General features: G+C 44.5%; 3 protein-coding genes across 3 annotated transcripts; 2 read left to right on the top strand and 1 right to left on the bottom strand.

The window, feature by feature from the left end:
* The first annotated feature begins 374 nt into the window (after positions 1–374).
* Positions 375–3,502, top strand: LOC123144797 (protein GrpE). Its single transcript, XM_044564036.1, has 3 exons — positions 375–705; positions 2,094–2,606; positions 2,996–3,502. The coding sequence occupies exons 1-3, from the start codon at positions 478–480 to the stop codon at positions 3,236–3,238; spliced, it is 984 nt and encodes a 327-aa protein (XP_044419971.1). The 5' UTR covers positions 375–477; the 3' UTR covers positions 3,239–3,502.
* A 147-nt stretch (positions 3,503–3,649) lies between these two features.
* LOC123144798 (phosphatidyl-N-methylethanolamine N-methyltransferase) lies at positions 3,650–6,164 on the top strand. The gene is made up of 2 exons (XM_044564037.1): positions 3,650–4,089; positions 5,646–6,164. The coding sequence occupies exons 1-2, from the start codon at positions 3,839–3,841 to the stop codon at positions 5,893–5,895; spliced, it is 501 nt and encodes a 166-aa protein (XP_044419972.1). The 5' UTR covers positions 3,650–3,838; the 3' UTR covers positions 5,896–6,164.
* Positions 6,165–8,203: 2,039 nt separating this feature from the next.
* On the bottom strand, positions 8,204–13,613 carry LOC123144796 (nuclear cap-binding protein subunit 2). Its single transcript, XM_044564035.1, has 8 exons — positions 13,366–13,613; positions 13,060–13,283; positions 10,089–10,227; positions 9,969–10,002; positions 9,648–9,746; positions 8,776–8,826; positions 8,613–8,695; positions 8,204–8,530 (listed from the first exon to the last, which is right to left on the bottom strand). The coding sequence occupies exons 1-8, from the start codon at positions 13,381–13,383 to the stop codon at positions 8,453–8,455; spliced, it is 726 nt and encodes a 241-aa protein (XP_044419970.1). The 5' UTR covers positions 13,384–13,613; the 3' UTR covers positions 8,204–8,452.
* Positions 13,614–18,564: the final 4,951 nt, after the last annotated feature.

Genomic DNA, 18,564 nt, shown 5'->3' with positions numbered 1-18,564 from the left:
ACCGCCGCCGAAGCCAAGACATCGAACAATTCAAAAACCTAAGCTACTAGGGGCCTAGAACCTAAAGCTAAAATGATCCGCATGCGCGGGATCCGGCGACCCCCCTCATCACCGACGATCAATCACCACCGACGACCAAGAGGTCGCTGGCGGAGGGAGCCTTGCCGGAAGGGTGGGCTCTCTTGGCGACGGCGGCAGCGGTTAGGGTTCCTTGTCACTAGCCATCTGTTTTTTGATTGATCTGTCTGATTTCAAAGCAAAGAATCAAATACCCGATACAGAGTTACAGACGGACGAGCCTACACAGTAGTACTACGCAAAGAACCTGCTTCCAGAAAACACAAGAACCCGTCTGGCCTTTTCGATCCATCCGCCCACCCGCCCCCCAAGTTATCTCGTGCCGTCTTCTCTTCTCTTCTCCCCTCCCGCATCCGGTAGCAGCAAGCACTCTGCGTCTCTCCCTTTATCCCCGCCCGCATGGCTGCTCTCCTCCGCACGGCGGCCGCCCTTGCGCCCCGCCCTTCGCCTGCCCGCGAGTCCCCGCGCCGGCCGTGCGCTGCGTCCCTCGCCTGCTCCCGCCGGCCGCCGGTGCGGTCGCTCCGCGCCCAGTTGCTTACGACCCGGCGCGCTCCGGGCCACGTCGCGAGCCGGCTGCGGCGATTGGGGGCTACCGAGGCCGACGAGTCTGCGCAGACGGCGACGCAGGTGAGGGGTCGCATCCTCGTCCCCATCCCTGGGGCGCTCTGTTTGTAGCTTCCGTAAATTTTGGGTTCTCCTGCATGATTTTCGATGGATAAGCGTCTAGTTATGAAGATGTGCTATCAGAGTTACAATGTCGTACGTCTCTGATGAAAAATTAGATTGCGGGCCTTAAATTGTGTATATGCATGGCGCACACAAGTTTGCATACGAAGGGTCGGTATGACCATGCTTGCATTAACATCTGTCGGACAGCTTTTTGCGGTTATTATCTACTCCCTCCATCCCATAATGTAAGACGTCATTATGGGACGGGGCAGTAGTAGTGTGTCGAGAGCATATTCAGTTTAAGCTCTAATCTTATGATAAATGAATAGATTTGGATGTACTATGTATCTTTGTGAAACTGTGAGTCGTTGGATGTAACATCTGCTTTTCAGTTATTTTGTTTAGTTAAACAGCTGTTTCCATGTGTTGCTTTGACTTATATTGGATGATCATAGTTCATATATTCAATATAAGCTTGTTCATTTTCTCAGTACAACCTTGTGAGCTACACAAATGGTCTAGTAAATTTAAGTTTTACTTAGTGATCACTGTGTAGTAGTATGAAGGTTTGAAGGAACTGTTTGTGTATGGCTTATGCTGTAAAGGCAAAACTTCAACTAATGTAAAAAGTGAAAGCAGTCGAACTATTTATCGTTTGTACACATCATTGAGCTATAGCTATGATGGAATTTCCTGCAGTACAGGGTGTTAGTTCTCTAACTCCAGTTTTATTATATATTCATCTTAGCCCCTGCCAACTGCATCCATGTGAGCCTGTGCTTATGTGGGAAGATGCTATTGTTGTTTCTTCCTACATTTGGTCCCTAATTGTATGCAATTAGTTATTCTAGAGCATAGGCTCATAGTATTTATTTGAAAGTCCTCTATCGTTTCTTAGTCCAGGTCTGGATTCTAGGTTTAGAACAATTAATTGATTATGTTATTGCATAGGCTTGTTTTTTTCCGTTACGGAGCAATGGTTTAATTCTAGATTTAAAACAGTAATAAGTGTGATTTCTGTAACTCGTAGTACATTAGTTTAATTGAACATTCAAATTTAGTATGAGCTTCTGTTATACTTTATAGCATGAGGGTCTGCAGATTATATGATAGCACAAGGATATAAGGTACTGTTTTGCCAATATTGAGGTTGGAAATTGCTGTCCACTGAAAAGCTATCTACAAATATGTAATGCTAACTACTATGAAATGTCATTGGGTAGCAGTATCTTGTTTCATTTTCATTAAATTCTAAGGAATGTGTCGTTAGAATAATAGCCTTGCACAATTTCAATTTGTATACAGGAATGGTTAAATATTTGCGCTGTAATTTTCGTATGTCACAGGAGGATACAGAAACTGAAGTTACTGGGGACACTCTTGCCGATGATGCTTCTGCGGGCACAGAAGAGACTCTCTCTGTTCTCATCACAGCATTGCAATCATACAAAGAAGCTTTAATGAACAATGATGAAGCAAAAGTTGCGGAGATAGAATCCTTTCTACTTTCTATTGAGGATGAGAAAAATTCTCTAATGAGCAAAATCACCGCTTTAGATGCAGAATTGACAACTGAGAGAGATCGTATCTTGCGGATTGGTGCTGACTTTGATAACTACAGGAAGAGGACAGAAAGAGAGAAGCTTTCTTTGATGACAAATGTGCAAGGAGAAGTTGTTGAGAGCTTGTTGCCTGTTCTTGACAACTTTGAAAGGGCAAAAACACAGATAAAGGTGGAAACAGAGCGTGAAGCTAAAATAAATGACAGCTACCAGAGCATTTATAAGCAACTTGTCGAAATTCTGAATTCACTGGGTGTTGAAGATGTGGAAACTGTTGGCAAACCTTTTGATCCTATGGTAATCAGCACTAGCAAGAAATGATATTTTGAACTGCATATTTTTTTAACTGCATTTTAGGATTATCACAGTACATCTGAATTTTTTTTTGCCTTGCCTGGACTGGTGTCAAGTGCATTCATGATCAAACATCCAGTTCTGAGCAGAGGCAAATGGTTAATGTCATTTGTTGGTAGAATAAATAGCTTTATGTGAAGTCTACGTTTTCCCTAGAGCAATCTTACATAGCATCCTCCCATGTTTTTGGATAATATCATAGTAACATGGAAATGCTACTGATTGTCATAGAAAGAATTGAATCTCTCATAAACTTTTGATCTTTAATTCTGGGATTTGATAAAGGTTTAACTGCATTTAACAAGGGTTCCTTTTTGCACCTTGTGTTTCAGCTTCATGAGGCTATTATGCGAGAAGAATCGGTGGAATATGAAGATGGGGTCGTCCTCCAGGAATTCCGCAAGGGTTTCAAGCTTGGCGAGAGATTACTACGTCCGGCGATGGTCAAGGTGTCTGCAGGACCAGGCCCTGAAAAGTCTGGAGATGACGATACTACAATAGGTGAAGACAGTGTAGGGCCTCAAGCGTTCGACGACGGTGAAGACGATGGTTTTGATGATGCTGATGCCGAGTAATTGGGCTCGGTTTCTAATTTGGAAACAAGAAATTCCAGAAGTTTTGATGTTTTTTCTGGAGTGTGCCACATGATAGAGTTAGATATTCTGCTCCTCAAATGTGCCGGTTCTCTCTTCCTGCTCTTGACATGGAAGTGTTGATAATTGTGTCAAAAGTTTCTGTATCCTCGTGGTACGGTCATTATCATGGTTAGGAATTATTGTTGGGTCAAGCAACAACAAATGTTATATATATACGAGGTAAATTGTGTTTGATTTGTTGAAGATCCAAAAACCAGACAACTAGATCTGTGGCTTATCTCGCTTTCTAATCTTTTTGTAAATGGAGAGCAACTCTATTGCTGCAGCGTATGATCGTTACTTTATCTCGTATAAACTGTAATGCACTCGGTGAAATGGTTAGCATCAGAATTCGGAAATTTGAGCAAGAAAGAGGAAGCGCACGTCAAATTCTCAGCCGTGCACCTCATCGCCAAGCGCCTTATCAAAAGTTCAGTCCCGTGTGGGGCAAACCGTCCAACATTTCGCCTGCTCTCTCTCAGTCTCTCCGTGCTAAAATCGAAACCGCGCAAATCCTAGGCTAGGCCACCGGCGCCCGAGATGGCGGCGGCCTTGGCGGCGGGCGTCGGCGTGCTGCTGCCGTTCCCGTTCTACTGGGCGCTGTGGACGCGCCCGCAGCGGTGGGTGGACCTGTGCGGCCGGGGCGCCGACCCGTGCCGCCGCATGGCGCAGGTCTCCCACGTCCTCAAGGCGCTCCAGCTCCTCGCCCTCGCCTCCGTCGCCTCCTTCTCCTGGCCCCCTCCTCTCTGCGCCCTCCCCCTCCTCGCCTTCGGCCAGTACCTCAACTTCAAGTAAGCACCAGCCTCCTTCGCCTTTAGATTAGCTTCTAGGTTTTCCATGTCTGTCTTTTGCTAGAAGCTACTCATCGTTTTTGTTTCCCTTACTAAATTGCAAACCTGTTGGAGCTTAATATGCCGTCATAGAGTTCGTGGTTCAGAAAGAAAACAGATAGTCCTCTTGGGATGACAGACTGGACTGTGTGTTCTACTCCCTCCGTCCCATAATATAAGAGCATTTTTTACACTAGTGTCCAGTCCAAAACGCTCTTATATTATGGGACGGACGGAGTATATGACTCTTGACGTGGATGGTGTATTAATCAGGAAATTTGTGCTATTTAGCTAATGTGAAGAAATGGACTGGAATTTCATCTTGTGTTGACAAATGTGAACTCATGGTACTTTAATTATGAGTAAAAACAGTAGTGCTTTAAGGTTGGTCATAGTGGGATGCACGATATCATAGTATATCATAGGTTGGTATGTTAGATGACATCATTTATTTTTTGGTATCCACCAACACATCTATTGGATTATCTTTCTTCCCGTTCTCAGTAATGGGCCAGGCACTCAAGCTTAATTATCATGCTCTTGTTCTTGTTGTAACCTTGGATGTTTTATGAGCTTGGAAACCCTTGCAAATGTGGTGGGGTCTTTGATCACTAAGCATGATAGTTCACCAAAAAAATATTAGCTACTCCCTCCGTCCGGAAATACTTGTCTTAGAAATGGTTGTATCTAGACTTATTTTAGTTATAGATACATCCATTTTATCCATTTCTAGGACAAATATTTCCGGACGGAGGGAGTATAAGACAATGGGGTAGTTGTTGTAAGCGATGTCAGCAAGTTAGGTCTTTGCATGCTCTTGGAAAAGTTAGAAGTATGTGTTTCCAGTTTAGAAGTTAATGGCCACTCCTGGTAACAATCATGGTAATCTATGATGGTGTGATTTTTACATGTGAAACCAGTCCCCTGGAAATTGTAGACATTGCTGCCTTAGTAAAGAATACATTAATATGCTACAGGTACATGACTACTATTTTATGACTGTGCTAAAGTGGTGATGCCCATTCATTTCTATGCTTTGTAAATTCTGGCAACACTTAATATCACTCTGCATTGTGAGGCCTTGAGGCAGTCAGGCTCCAAAATCTGTTGGTGTTCCGTTTTTTTTTGTGGACTATCATCGCATCCTCTCTACTGTCGTACATGTGACTTCCGTATCACATATCATTGAAGCAATGGGCAGCAAATAAGTGAATAACCAATTTGTACATGACTGTTTTGATAGACACTACATTCTACTCCCTCCATTCCTAAATATAAGTCAATTTAGAGATTCCAATATGGACTACATACGGAGCAAAATGCATGAATCTACACTCTAAAATATATCTATATACATCCGTATGTAGTCCCTAGGGAAATCTCTAAAAAGACTTATATTTAGGAACGGAGGGAGTACATTTGTCAGCCAAATTTGTTAGTTCCATCACATGTAAAAAGCAAGAGAAGTACACCGTCGTTGTCTGAACCCACTTCTGAGACATGTGGTTTTCCTTCAGGGTGTACCAGCTGCTGGGCGAGTCGGGTACCTACTATGGCGTCCGGTTCGGGAAGAAGATCCCGTGGGTGACGGAGTTCCCCTTTGGCTACATCAAGGACCCGCAGTATGTGGGGAGCATCCTGAGCCTCGTGGCGCTGCTGTGCTGGGTTCCCTTCCAGTATATTGTGTTGTGGTGCCTCGGTTATGTTTTCATGATTTTGGTGGAAGACAAGGAAGATCCAGCCACCCGTGCCAAGTTGCTCTCCTGACTGTTGTATATGTTGTGCGGTTGATAGATGACTCGAGATCTCTCACTGTCCATTAGTTGTGTTGTTCCTGGACGTGTCCCAGTCATGCCTTTTTTTTTTTGCGGGTGTGTCCCAGTCATGCTGGCTAGACATTTTGTTTAATAAGGAGATGTGAGTGTTGTTGTTTTCTTATCACGGCTCTCAGACCGTGAGAAGGTCTTTTGTGTCTGGCGTTTAGACCCTGAGATGGGCTTCTATACTATTAATAAAAAAAATAGGTATTCTTATTCCGTCATGCTATTTTATGAAAAACCCTTTAATGTTTTTGACATTAAACCCGCAGTACATATCAAATGTTTTTTTAAATACTCATATCTTCTAAACCGTAACTCCAAATATAATATGTTATATATGAAATTTGATTAGAAGAATATATAGAATCTAAATATGATATTATTTTACCTGATAACAATTTAAAATATACTATCTAGGCTGCAATGTTAATCGCCACACCAACGCTTCCTCGCCTCTAACCATCAACCTGTCGCGTCGTTTACCATCTCCAACGGCGATACGATCCTCTACCTTTTCTCGGTAGGTGCGATGCCAACATCAGCAAACGACCCAGTAGCCTACCGGCGTGCCACCATTGGCTTATTAGACGACGCGCACCACAACCTTTGCTGAGCCGCTCCTCCCTGTAGGCGGCGAGTTCTGGCCACATCAAGACGAGCCGCAGTGCCGCATCGTCCTCCGTCGCCTGAAATGGAGTCGGCCTGTTGGACGATGTGGACCACAAGATCATTTGTTTTTGTCGTTTTTCTTTACTCACCCGTAAAAACACCTCATCCCAAACATGACATGAATAAATGCATGATCACTTGCTTGTTTCTTTGTACGGATTAAATCTGCATGCAAGCCGTGTTGAAATAGAACACCTGTAGAATCTTAAACATCGCTTTTGTAGGTTAAGACCATCTTTGTTTGAGCCATAGCTACAAATTCTCAGATTATAGACCATCTTTTATAAATTAAGAGCGTGTGATATTTTTTTCTCCTGTTGCAACGCACGGGCCTTTTTGATAGTCTACACCTATGACGTTAAGCTCGATTATCAACTGTTGGTTGTTTGGATAGCTGGGTGGGGAGTCCCGATCGGACAGACGGGACACTGGGGAACATTTTCTGGGAGGTACTAGGTTTTTTTGTTTGGAAAAGATAACTGGGGAACATTTTCTGGGAGGGAGGTCCTATGGAAAGCCCTCAAAGCCATCTGATCATGATCGAATGGCAATTTTCTCGTAAACGTGGCAATTTTTTATGCATTCGAGTTTAAACCACATAAACCTACCTGCCATGGTGACAAAACTTTTTATGCATTCGATGGTTTGACGACCACGGAGTATAGTCTTTCGGTCTTTCTCTTCTGGAAATGATAAAGCCAAAATGTTCGAGATTTGCCCATGGCAAATTGAACGTTTTTTATGGCAACTCTAATTGACGCGAGGATGGTAATTTTAGTTGAGAAGCCCAGCAATTTCCTGGCAAAACCAAACTGAGCGGGATTGTCATGCTTACCAACTAAACTTGTCATCCCTCACATATACAAATTGCCATAAATAACATTCAATTTGCCATGGACAAATCCCGAACGTTCGGGACTTACAGGCATCCTTCTCTTTCTACATCAGAATTTGGAGAAAAACATTCAATACCCGGGTCTCGCATCACATAACTTCTTGCAAAATATCAGGTGCCTGAAAGTCACTTTTCTGCATCACACGAGGACAAAAGAGGGGACGACGTGAGGAGCACTTTTCTGCATCGCACGAGGACAAAGGAGGGGACGACGTGAGGAGCGTAGCGTCGGCCATGGCAAGGCCAAGCCATGGGCCAAGCCATGACCTCACCGGAGACGAGGACGGCGCTGTGAGGCGGAGGCTAGGAAGCAAGTTAACAGGTGTGGGCACTGCCGACCGAACAGGAGGTTGGGAGAATTTAGAGAGATGGTCGCGGCAATGGCAGTGAGAGAGGGCACAGGGCGGCGAGGGGCAACACCCTCCAGCCACGGGAGGTGGTCGGGGCAGGTGGGCTGAGGATCAAGCGCTGATCTGTTTGTGGGGGAGAAGAATACAGGCTGAGGTTAAAACGACCATCCAATTGTCGATTTGGCATCCAACGTCTCAGATTTTTTACTTACGCCAAAAAAAAAATTTAGGTACCTGAGATATAGGTGTTTCCTTAAATATCAGGTCTGGTTGGTCTATAGTTCTTCTCGGCCACCGTATGATCTCACTGTGACTGGTCATAACTTTCTGGAGATTCATGGTTCAACTAATCAGTGGCCAGCACCCAATGGTCACTATTCTTAGAACTTAATAGTCTTAATCAGCAGCATACACATGCAAGAGTTTCAGGGGGTGCAAGTCATGCAAAGGCTGCACTATGTTGATGAACTGATTCTAAAATGGAGGCAAAATGTGAATGGCTCAAGGGAAAATCAAGTCATATGGCATACAAACGGATAGATAATACTACTATTGTGCATTTGAATATGGCAGCAATTTGCTTCTCGGGTTCAGCGCCAGCGTTTCTTATCGTAGTCGTCATCTTCATCATCAGAATCACCTTTCTCGCGAAACCTGGGATTCTTTTCCTGTACAAGAAACCATGGAATACTCAATAAATGTCTTATGTCTGTGAAGTGGAGGGAAAGAGAAGGTAGATGATGTAAGTACAGGCTCTTGATTAGCATCTCTCTTAGAATCCGAGTCAGTTGCTCTCCTGGCCATATCTGGTGCCGACCGTCTCCGTTGGTAATCTGACAGAGCAGCAGATTGTGTTATTTTCTACCTCCAAAAAGTATAACATGGATATAAGGATATATGAAAGCTGTGGCACCTCCTCTGTCATTCCGGTCGCCATATCCTCTCTTCCTGTCAGCTCTATCAACTGCATATTAAAATGGAAAGTACATATGTTTTTGGTGAGTAGTTAATATAGTTACGCTCAGCCTGTCTGGAGTCAAATACTGAAAAAACATGAATACATGCAGCAAAATCACATATCTGACGGCATACGAATGGTTGTACAACCCTACACATTTTTGTGTCATGTAATAACTGAAATCTAAAGCCGGCATAACACTACATATGCCTAAAGAATGGAAAGAAACTGGACTCCCTCCCATTAGCAGGTCATAGATAGAAATAAATATCCGACTGTGTAGTGCAGCTATATGCAAGGTGAAGTGCTACTGTAGACAAACACTAACATGGGCTCTGTCAGAAGCTAGCTACTTTAACTGTGAAGTCAAACTTCACGATAGGAGGTGGCATGGCATTTTTATTTCATCAAACTATATTTAGAAGATTTAAACAATGGATGTATTGTTTCTGTTTGTCTGGCAAATACTCTCTCTGTTTCTAAATATAAGCCTTTTTAGATATTTCAATACGGTCTACGTATGGATGTACATAGACATATTTTAGAGTGTAGATTCACTCATTTTGCTCCGTATGTAGTCTGTATTGGAATCTCTAAAAAGGCTTATATTTGGGAAAGGAGGGAGTAGTTCCCAGTTGCAAATCTATCGACGAGCCTACTGTACACAAGCAACCACTTAACATGCTATTACGGATTTACCGTTCTAATACACATAAGTGCTTTTAGTAAGGTACATGGAGACACAAAATTACAAGGTATGTAAAAGCAATATAAATGCATACAACACTTTGTTAAAAGCACATAATACAACTAAGTTCAAAACTTACACTGCGGTGGAGCATTCGTTTGAAAACCTACACCATAGTCAACTAATTCTCTTTGTGCTTCTAGCTCTTTCTGAACCATCTTGCCATAGCCACCTCTTCGTTAGATTCATTAAGGAAGATTCAAGAAAAAGAGAAACATGTAAAGGCATACCAAATGAAGAGTGAACCTATAAGAAAAATATAAATAAGCATCTAAAAAGCAACCAACAGTGTCCAGATGCACAGGCAAATTGTTGATTTTTAGATAGCGTGGTAGGTTTCTGAGTATGCTAGCACTCTCACATCACTGCAGTAAGTGGCAATTTTAGTATCAAAGGATATCAGGATCATAATCCGTGCGGTACTCATCTCGGACCTATGAAAGGAGTTAGCAATATCAGTATAAGTAGGGTACAAGGCCTATATATCTGTTGAATATAAAGAGTAAGATCGCAATAATACTTGTCCACCACTCCTTCCACGGCCCCATTGTCTGCCTTCTTCAAAGCCCCAATCAAAATCAACACGGATTGGGCGATCATCAAGCATTGTGCCACTAATATATTTTACTGCATCTTCAGCATCTTCCCTGGAGTAGTACCTGAACAGGGAGGAACAAAAAGAGTAGGTCATAAACATTGCAGGCTGACAGGGTAGCCAGTTAGCCAATATTGGCTCAAACTAGACATTAGCCATCTTCCAAACTTTAAAGACCACCAAAACGCACTCAAATATATTGATGCAGACAAGAACGTGATATATGACTATCAGATAAACACCTCTTACATGTATATATAAAGTCAAAACATCAGGAAATGCCCTACCCAAGTCCTGTGCACCGATTTATCCCAGAACAAGGCATATTGTGGTTCGTGAGATCACTAGCACACAGTTCCTACCATTACTTTCAATATTCATGAAACGCATAAAACCAAATATGGCAACAGTTAGATCAGCCTACCAAATCCGGGAACCTCACTAGGATCTGGAAAGATCCCATTGGAGATCGGAGCCCGTTTCAAGAACAATATCCCCTGCTGTTTGATATTTGCAACAATCAAGACTGTACTGTGGATAAACTTGGCCATGTTGATGTACATACGTTTTTCCGTAGGAGACTCTCCTCTGATATGCTGGACCAGTGGAAAGATATCAGAGACACCATTGCAAGTATTCCGTTGACCCAGGAAGATGATAAAGTGACCTGGGGGCTTGCGAGCAATGGGAAGTTCTCAACCAAATCCATGTACAAATGGCTAGAAAAAACCCTTAGTGGGTGTCATTATAGATGGATCTGGAGAGCTAAAATCCCCCTCAAAATCAAAATATTCATGTGGCAATTGTCCCAGGACGCTGTCCTTACTAGACAGGTCATGAAAAGGCGAAGATGGCCTGGTAACCCTAGTTGCTCTTTTTGTAATAATGTTGAAACATCCCAACACTTGTTTTTTACTTGCCCTGTTGCTAATGTGGTGTGGCGCTGTATTGGGATGGCATTGGGTACAGACAGGTGCCCAAATAACTACTGGCAATATTATGCTTGGTGCAACACTTTCCTCCCCGGCGGAGAGGAATACTATACCGTAGGCCTGGCTGCCGCGTGTTGGGCTATATGGCTTGCTCGTAACCGAGCTACCTTTGAGAAAAAACAAATCAAAACACCTTTCGAGATTGTTTTCTCCATGTGCTCCTTTCTCATATATTGGACAGGTCTTCAAAGCGAAGGAGGAGCCAAGGAGCTGCAGGGAGGCGCAGAGATGATCAGGGCGGGTACAATGAATCTGCTGAAGATGTGCAACGCGATGCACCGACCGATCGAGAGCGAATAGAAGGTGTCAGATCGCTACTTTCCTTCTTCCGGTGGTGGGACGCTCCTTTGGATAGCTGATGCTGTTTTGGTCTCCATGTAGCTGGCTTTGGAGAATGATTTCATCCCTCTAACCTGGCTGGATGGGCTTTTGTAATAGGCTGTAGCTTTTGTTCGAACTGTGATTTGGTGTTATCAGGTTTTCGCCCCACGGCACTCGTTTCAATGGCGAGCGAGTGTGGTGGGTTTCCTGATAATGCCCGAACTCGCTCTCCTCTTTCCCTCCTCCTGTTGTCTCTGGAACTAGTGTATTTCCGTTCATTTGCAATGGAAAGGGGTGCAGCCCGGTTCAAAAAAAAAGAACAAACCATGTACTCACCCCAGTTTGTGATCTTACCATAGGGGCAACCTTGACTGACCCACTAACCAATCTAACCAGATTCAGATACATGATGCCACACTTAACCACCACTTAGCCAAGACAATCCCAGCCCGCTCGACGACAAAAACGTATTCTAAATAATAGTGCACAGGTGAACAGAACATGCATCGTGTAGCGATATCCAAGCAGCAGATTCCTTTTTAAGAGATACATATGACCAATGTTCAGGATATCAGTAACTGGTACCATATTACTGGTGAGGCTGAGTAGGGATTAATCAGCGAATCGTCCATTTAACTGAATTTATGTAACACATTTATCGCGAGGTTAACTAGGGCCATATCTATATATCCTAGGCTATGTAGCAACATGTAATGTATGAAGTGTCTAAATATGCAATCCTAGGCTACATAGCAACAAGGATAAGTGTTTGATGTTCTGATGATGTTGCAGCCGATCTGGAAGGCCCTAAACCTTCACGAGCGGGAGCAGAAACAAGTCGAACGGGAATGGAAGGGAGCGACCTACCTAATGTGTGGCTGTGAAAAGTAGGGAGGGAAGGGGCCGGTTTTGGGCTAAAAAATGGCAAGCAGTTAATTGGCCCGACCGATAATTCGGCCTTACAGCTGATAAATCGGCTTGTCAGACAAATTAACTGGACCTACCAGTTAATTGCTCGAGTAACACGTTCTCGCATCGGGAGGGGTCCGAATAGCAGTTAACTGACCATATCGGCAGTTAAATGGGCGATATTTGGAACAATGCATATGATAGGGAAGCCATTGTGAAGCCATAAGGCCTAGTTCTAGAAGAACCAAGGATACACTATATGGTGCTACTCCCTTACAAAACCTGCAACTGTGTTCCACAAGACCTACACAACATTTAACTGTTCAAGCTACGCCATATTTACAGTGTGACAGCATATGTTCCTGTTCTAGCACGTTTCTCGCATTCCCAGCAGCACGGAAATTGCATCAGGCATTCTAGTATCACAATTCAATGATTAACTCTCACAGTCACAACAGCACACTGCCACCGAATTAAGTCAATGCATAATCAGAACTAGATGGCCACCTTCCAAGCATCTAATTGCATAAAAAACCACATTTGAACCTTAATTTCTAACAAAATTAGGTCAATGCCTTTGGTCTAAAATTTTGACATACTACATCACCGGATCCAGCACAAGAACAATTGAACAAATTAAACGCAAGGGGCTCATCAAGGAAAAGAGCACGCACAGTACGAAGCAGAAGCCGCAGGGGGTCTTGGTGTTCTTGTCGAGGCCCATGATGATCTTCTTTATCTCGCCGGCGCGGGAGAACAGCTCGTAGGCCTGCTCCTCCGTGGTGTAGAAGGACATGTTCCCCACGTACACCGTCAGCGACGCCAGCAGCGCCGCCTCAAACTCCTCCTGCGTCCCAGGGAACCGCCGGTCCCTGTACACCGACAGCTTGCTCGGGTCCTGGAAGAGCAGAGGCGCGGGCCGTGTGAGCGGAGAGTAAGCGGGGGTCGGATGCCTGGTTAGGGTTCGGAGGGATCCATACCTTGAAAAGGGACGCCATTGTTGCGGCGGCCGCGCGAGGTCGACAGCGCTTGTCGAGGGTTTTGAGTCGAGCAAAGGGTTGCGGGTGGGGAATTTGATGGTCTTTTGTGGGGAGTTCTCGTCTTGCGCCTATCGCCGATCCCCTTTCGCTCAGGAACAACCACCGAGTGTAATGACCAACGATGAAAGAGTAAATTTTCAGATCTCACTATTTTCCTTTCTTCCTTTTTCTTGAAAGGAAAAGGCCTCGGATCTACTCCCTTCGTCCCATAATATAAGAACGTTTTTCAAGCTTTGGACAGAAGGAGTAGTATATTAATCAATTCAAATGTTAACAATCTGATGTTAGTTCAGTAGGCTTTTTGAAGCGAGACATGTTCAATTTCCGTGTACGAATCTCAAAGCGAGACATATGGCAATCACTGTTCGCTCTCACACACCCTTCTAAGCAAATTATGAAACAGTGATACTAGACGATTCGCTCGGGATGACAATATGAGCAAACACATCCGAAATGATAAATTCTGTTTTTTAGTATGGCAATTTTATGAATTCCCGTTGATGTGACATGGCAATTTTCATTTGCCAGTATGTCAAACCTGAACAAGTTATCTTTTTTTTAGGTTGGCAATTCTCCATATTGCATCATGGCAAATTCTTGAAAACACATAGGAATTACTCTGGTGCAGCATGACAAATCTCTGACAATGTTATGAACCGACGATATTAGACGATTCGCTCGGATGACAATCTGAGCAAACACATCCGAAATGATAAATTATTTTTTTAGTATGGCAATTTTCATGAATTTCCGTTGATGTGGCATGGCAATTTTCATTTGCCAGCATGTCAAACCTGAACAAGTTGTCTTTTTTTAGGTTGGCAATTCTTCATATTGCATCATGACAAATTCTTGAAAACGCATAGCAATTACTCTGGTGCAGCATGACAAATTTCTGACAATGTTATAAACAGGCGATATTAGACGATTCACTCGGGATGACAATGTGAGCAAACACATCCGAAATGATAGATTATGTTTTTTAGTATGGTTATTTTCATGAATTCCTATTCATGTGGCATGGCAATTTTCATTTGCAAGCATGTCAAACCTAAACAAGTTGTCTTTTTTAGGTTGGCAATTCTCCATATTGCATCATGGCAAATTCTTGAAAATGCATAGCAATTACTCCGGTGCGGTATAACAATTTTTTCTGACAAATTTTCTGCTAGATGAAAAAAATTCTTTAAAATATGCCAAATCTTTATACAATAGCATGCCAAAGCTGTTTTAGCATGACAATTCTCGAGCATTCGCTTGGAGTGGTCTTTTGAGAGAACACTCCCAAATGGCGGCATTCGCTCGAATGACCTTTTGTAGAGAACGATAATTCGCTTGAGGGACTTCCGTGATGGAACATCAGCGCAATATTGAGGTCCTTATTCAAACCAGCAGCGTTGACACACTTATATCCATACCCATCTGTTTTAATTTCTCATACCAAAAAAACTAGGGTTTTCCCTTCTTCGACGTTGCGCCGTTGTGAATTTATCCCACCCATGCCGACCACCCCTCAATCCCCCATCTTCTTGGGCTGAGTAAGGTGGTTCCTCTGCTATCCTTCCCGGACTTGGTCGGCGATCGGTTGTTGAGTGCGGGTTGACGACAAGGTGACCTACTAATATAGGGTTCTAATGGCGGGTATACGAACTCCATTCGTATACCAAATCGATGCTTTTATTTCTGTGTTATTTTTGCAGGGGCTTGGACATTATGTGGTGATGTGTAAGAGATGGTGACAATAGTATAAAAGACCCACAAAAGCCACTTGGTTGCTTCATCAAGATGAACTTCACCCAGAAGTGCCCGACAATGTTTTCCAATACGAACCTTGTTCAAATAAAAGTTGCTTAGTACCGAGTTTCTCAACTTAAGTGAGGATCTCCCTTTTTAATTAGGCACGTAGGAGCTGGACACTTGTGTTTTGTGACACCCAAAAATTTTATTTGGTTTTATCAAAATCTTTATTTGATTTGAAGGGGGTTATTTAAATTTTTTTTAGAGACTCCCCTTCTCAAAAGTTTTCTTTTATGACAAGTATTTGGTTTGGGTTCATCCAAGACTTGATCTTTGACCTTGGAGGTTTTTCACCTTGTGTTGACTCAACACAAATGTTTTTCATTGGGAAAGTTTGTGAAAATCCTTTCTTTTATAAATAGCCCTATGGCTTATGGGGTGATCCTTTCCCTTTCAAAATTTACCTCTTGCCATAACCTAAGTTGAAATCCCCCTCCCAAAAGCCATCTCCCCACTTTGTGTCAAGATAAACTTCAAATCCAGCAAGTTAAACTCCCCCATGATTTTATCTCCATTTATTCCTAATCAAAAACCTTTTTTGTCCTCTATTTTGACCCTTGGAGATTTACAAAGGAACCACTAGTTCTCCTTTGAGTTTTGCCTCCAAACAAATTTCCCTGGCTAGTCCTTAGAACCCTCAACCAAGATCCAGGAAGATCCACTGGTCTCCAGTTCAAAATTTTCAAAATGTGCTTGCTGCAAGTTTGGGCCATATTTGTCAGATTTGATGAAATTCATTTGTTTCCTCCTCCTAAAAATCTGAGAAAATTCAGGCAGCCTCTGGATGCATCAAGAGGTCACCTCACCAAGCCCCAGCTCCAGAATTTTTTTTCCTCGTGCCAAACCATATCGTCGAACACCTGGCATGCACTGTTCCTGTCGAAGTTCAGAGTTCAGTGAAACAGTTTCAGAAGCCGGTGTCGTTTTCTTCAGAACCTCTCCTCGATCTCGCCAGTAGCCGCGGTGGCGCCTAGCTCCCTGTTCCCCCTCCTTATCCACCGCGCCGCACGGTCGCCTGGACGCTTGCGGGCGTCGGCGGCGAGCTGGCAGAGGTGCGCCTCCCCGTGAGCGGCGGCAGCAGCGCCCGCTGCGGCTGCCAGAGAGGCGCAGAGAGGGACGGCGCCGTCCAGCACCGCCCAAGCCACCAGAGGCCACCGCGTGGCCGTCCCCTCCCCTGTGCACGCTGCAGAGCCGTCGTCGTGAACTGGAAGGCGCGGAGCGCGCTCCCTGCCGCCGTCGTGCCCGTACGGCCGTTCCGTCGAGGACCGGAGCATTACCCCAAGTCCGACCGAGGTTTTAGCGGAGAAACGGTGCCAGTGGACCACCACGATGATGCCAAACCACCTAAGCCTTCTGCCCAACCTCTGCCTCGCCGTAATTGCTCGCCGGCGTTATCCCGTTCACGGCCACCTCCTCAGATCGCCTATAAAAGGAGGTCCCGAGCTCGAACTCGAACACGCACCATCCCTACACCCCACAAGTACCACGCCAAGCCACTGGGAGAGCCTCGAGGAAGTCTTCTTCCCCAACTCCGGCCGCCTCGACCCGCTTCGGGATCCGGCAAGATTCGCTCCAGTGCGTGCACCCCTGCCTCTCAACCCATGCCAGTAGCATCCTAGTGCATCCACCTCTCTGACCCGCGCCCTAATTTGGAGTTTGCAGCACCCACCGGAGAGTTCCACCCTCGCCCGAACCACCGTCCGCCGGAGATAAGGTCGCCGTCGCCGTGGTGCTCGCCGACGGTCAAGTCCACCACCCACCGACGCGGAAGGACACCCTGAACCCGTAGGTACCCTCCGATCACCCTACCTCGCCGTGGATCAACGCCGGCGACCACCGCAGCCTTCGAGCGCCGGCGAACTCCGTTCGGAGTTTGAACCTGACGGGTGGGACCCCCCCGTCAGCCTCTCTTTCTTTTCCTTCGAACCGTTTTCTGAAGGCGCCTTCGGGCAAAGTGTGTTTTCCCCTCTGGGCTAGCGTATTTCGTACCGAAGCGTTTTCTGCTATTTCAAACAAGCCCCTGGATCTTTTCCGTTTCATCACAGATTAGTCCTTGAACTAAAACCCTTATATCTTTTAAACAAAAGATGCTTTTTGATTGATTATTTTTTGTCAGTCTTATATTTTTGTCTAGTTTTTTATAGTATTTATTTGGAAAAAATTTGGAATAATTTTTATACACGCAACGGTATTCACGTTAGTATACGGTTTCTTTATACCGTAGATACCGGAGGAGGTGACGGAGCCGCGAACTTCGCCGAGCTAGACTCCGACTTCTCCGAACCAGGCAAGCATGTTTGAACCTTTGATGTGATGAGTGTTTTGCATGTTTGCTTGAATAGTTTGTGCATGGCATATGGGCATCGGTGAGTGTTACGTTGCATGCAAAGCAACTACCCGTGTGCTTCGAAGTTTGATGTGATCTTTTGATGGGAGATGACCTGATCATGTGGTGACACGAGAGGTAGTAAGATGGTATTGTTGCAGCATGCCAGTCTTATGTCAACCGTTAAACCCCGACGTTAACGTGGACCGAGCCACGTTACCGTTCGTCCCCTTTCGTACTGCCACATGTTTTCTGCAAAGAATACGGTTTAGTAAGTTGCAAACCTCTTTCCTTGTACACACCAAATAGAGGGGCCGGGATGAGGGTTCCATGGCCCTGGATTAAAGCCAGTCATCCGGTCAGGGGGCATGGGTGTTTCCGGTTGGGACCGAGAGGGGGGCACCCCTTAGAGCGCGCGATATAAATTTGATCCCATGCTACGCGAGGTTGTAGCCTCCCCGTCTCAAGGTTTTTCTTGAACGTTGCTTAGGGTGATTCCTGGCAACGGAATGTGGAATGGGTGTGTACTGGTTAGATGTGTTTCTCCCAAAATACCGTAAACGGAACTAGTCCCTTGTGACTACTGAAATCCGCTGGCTGTGGTTAAGAGTACAAACTCTGCAGAGTCAAACCTTCCGAGTCATCGTGTCCATGGTCAAGGACCTCGGTCAATGTATCCATAACAATATCCATATCAGTCCCAGTGTCAGTCCTTGTGCCAGTCTCCGTGGAAATCTCGGTGAACAAGCTTGAGTGGTAAAACCGGTTGAATGTTATTCCTGTGGATGGACTAACCATTTTATTATTTCATAACTGAGTATATCCTTGAGATGATTTAAATTCATGAGCTACTGGGATATCAAGTTATGAAATATAACCCCTTTTTGTGATGTCGCTCAGACGTCCGACTGTGGCACTCTTGTCATTTACTTTTGATATAAGCCCTTTATGTGATGTCGCTCAGACGTCCGACTGTGGCACTCTTGTCATTTACTTTTGATATAAGCCCTTTATGT

Source organism: Triticum aestivum, chromosome 6D (assembly GCF_018294505.1).
Source record: "Triticum aestivum cultivar Chinese Spring chromosome 6D, IWGSC CS RefSeq v2.1, whole genome shotgun sequence".
Taxonomy (NCBI): Eukaryota; Viridiplantae; Streptophyta; class Magnoliopsida; order Poales; family Poaceae; genus Triticum; species Triticum aestivum.
Note: the sequence above shows the minus strand (reverse complement) of the source record. Positions and strands in the feature narration are given on the sequence as shown.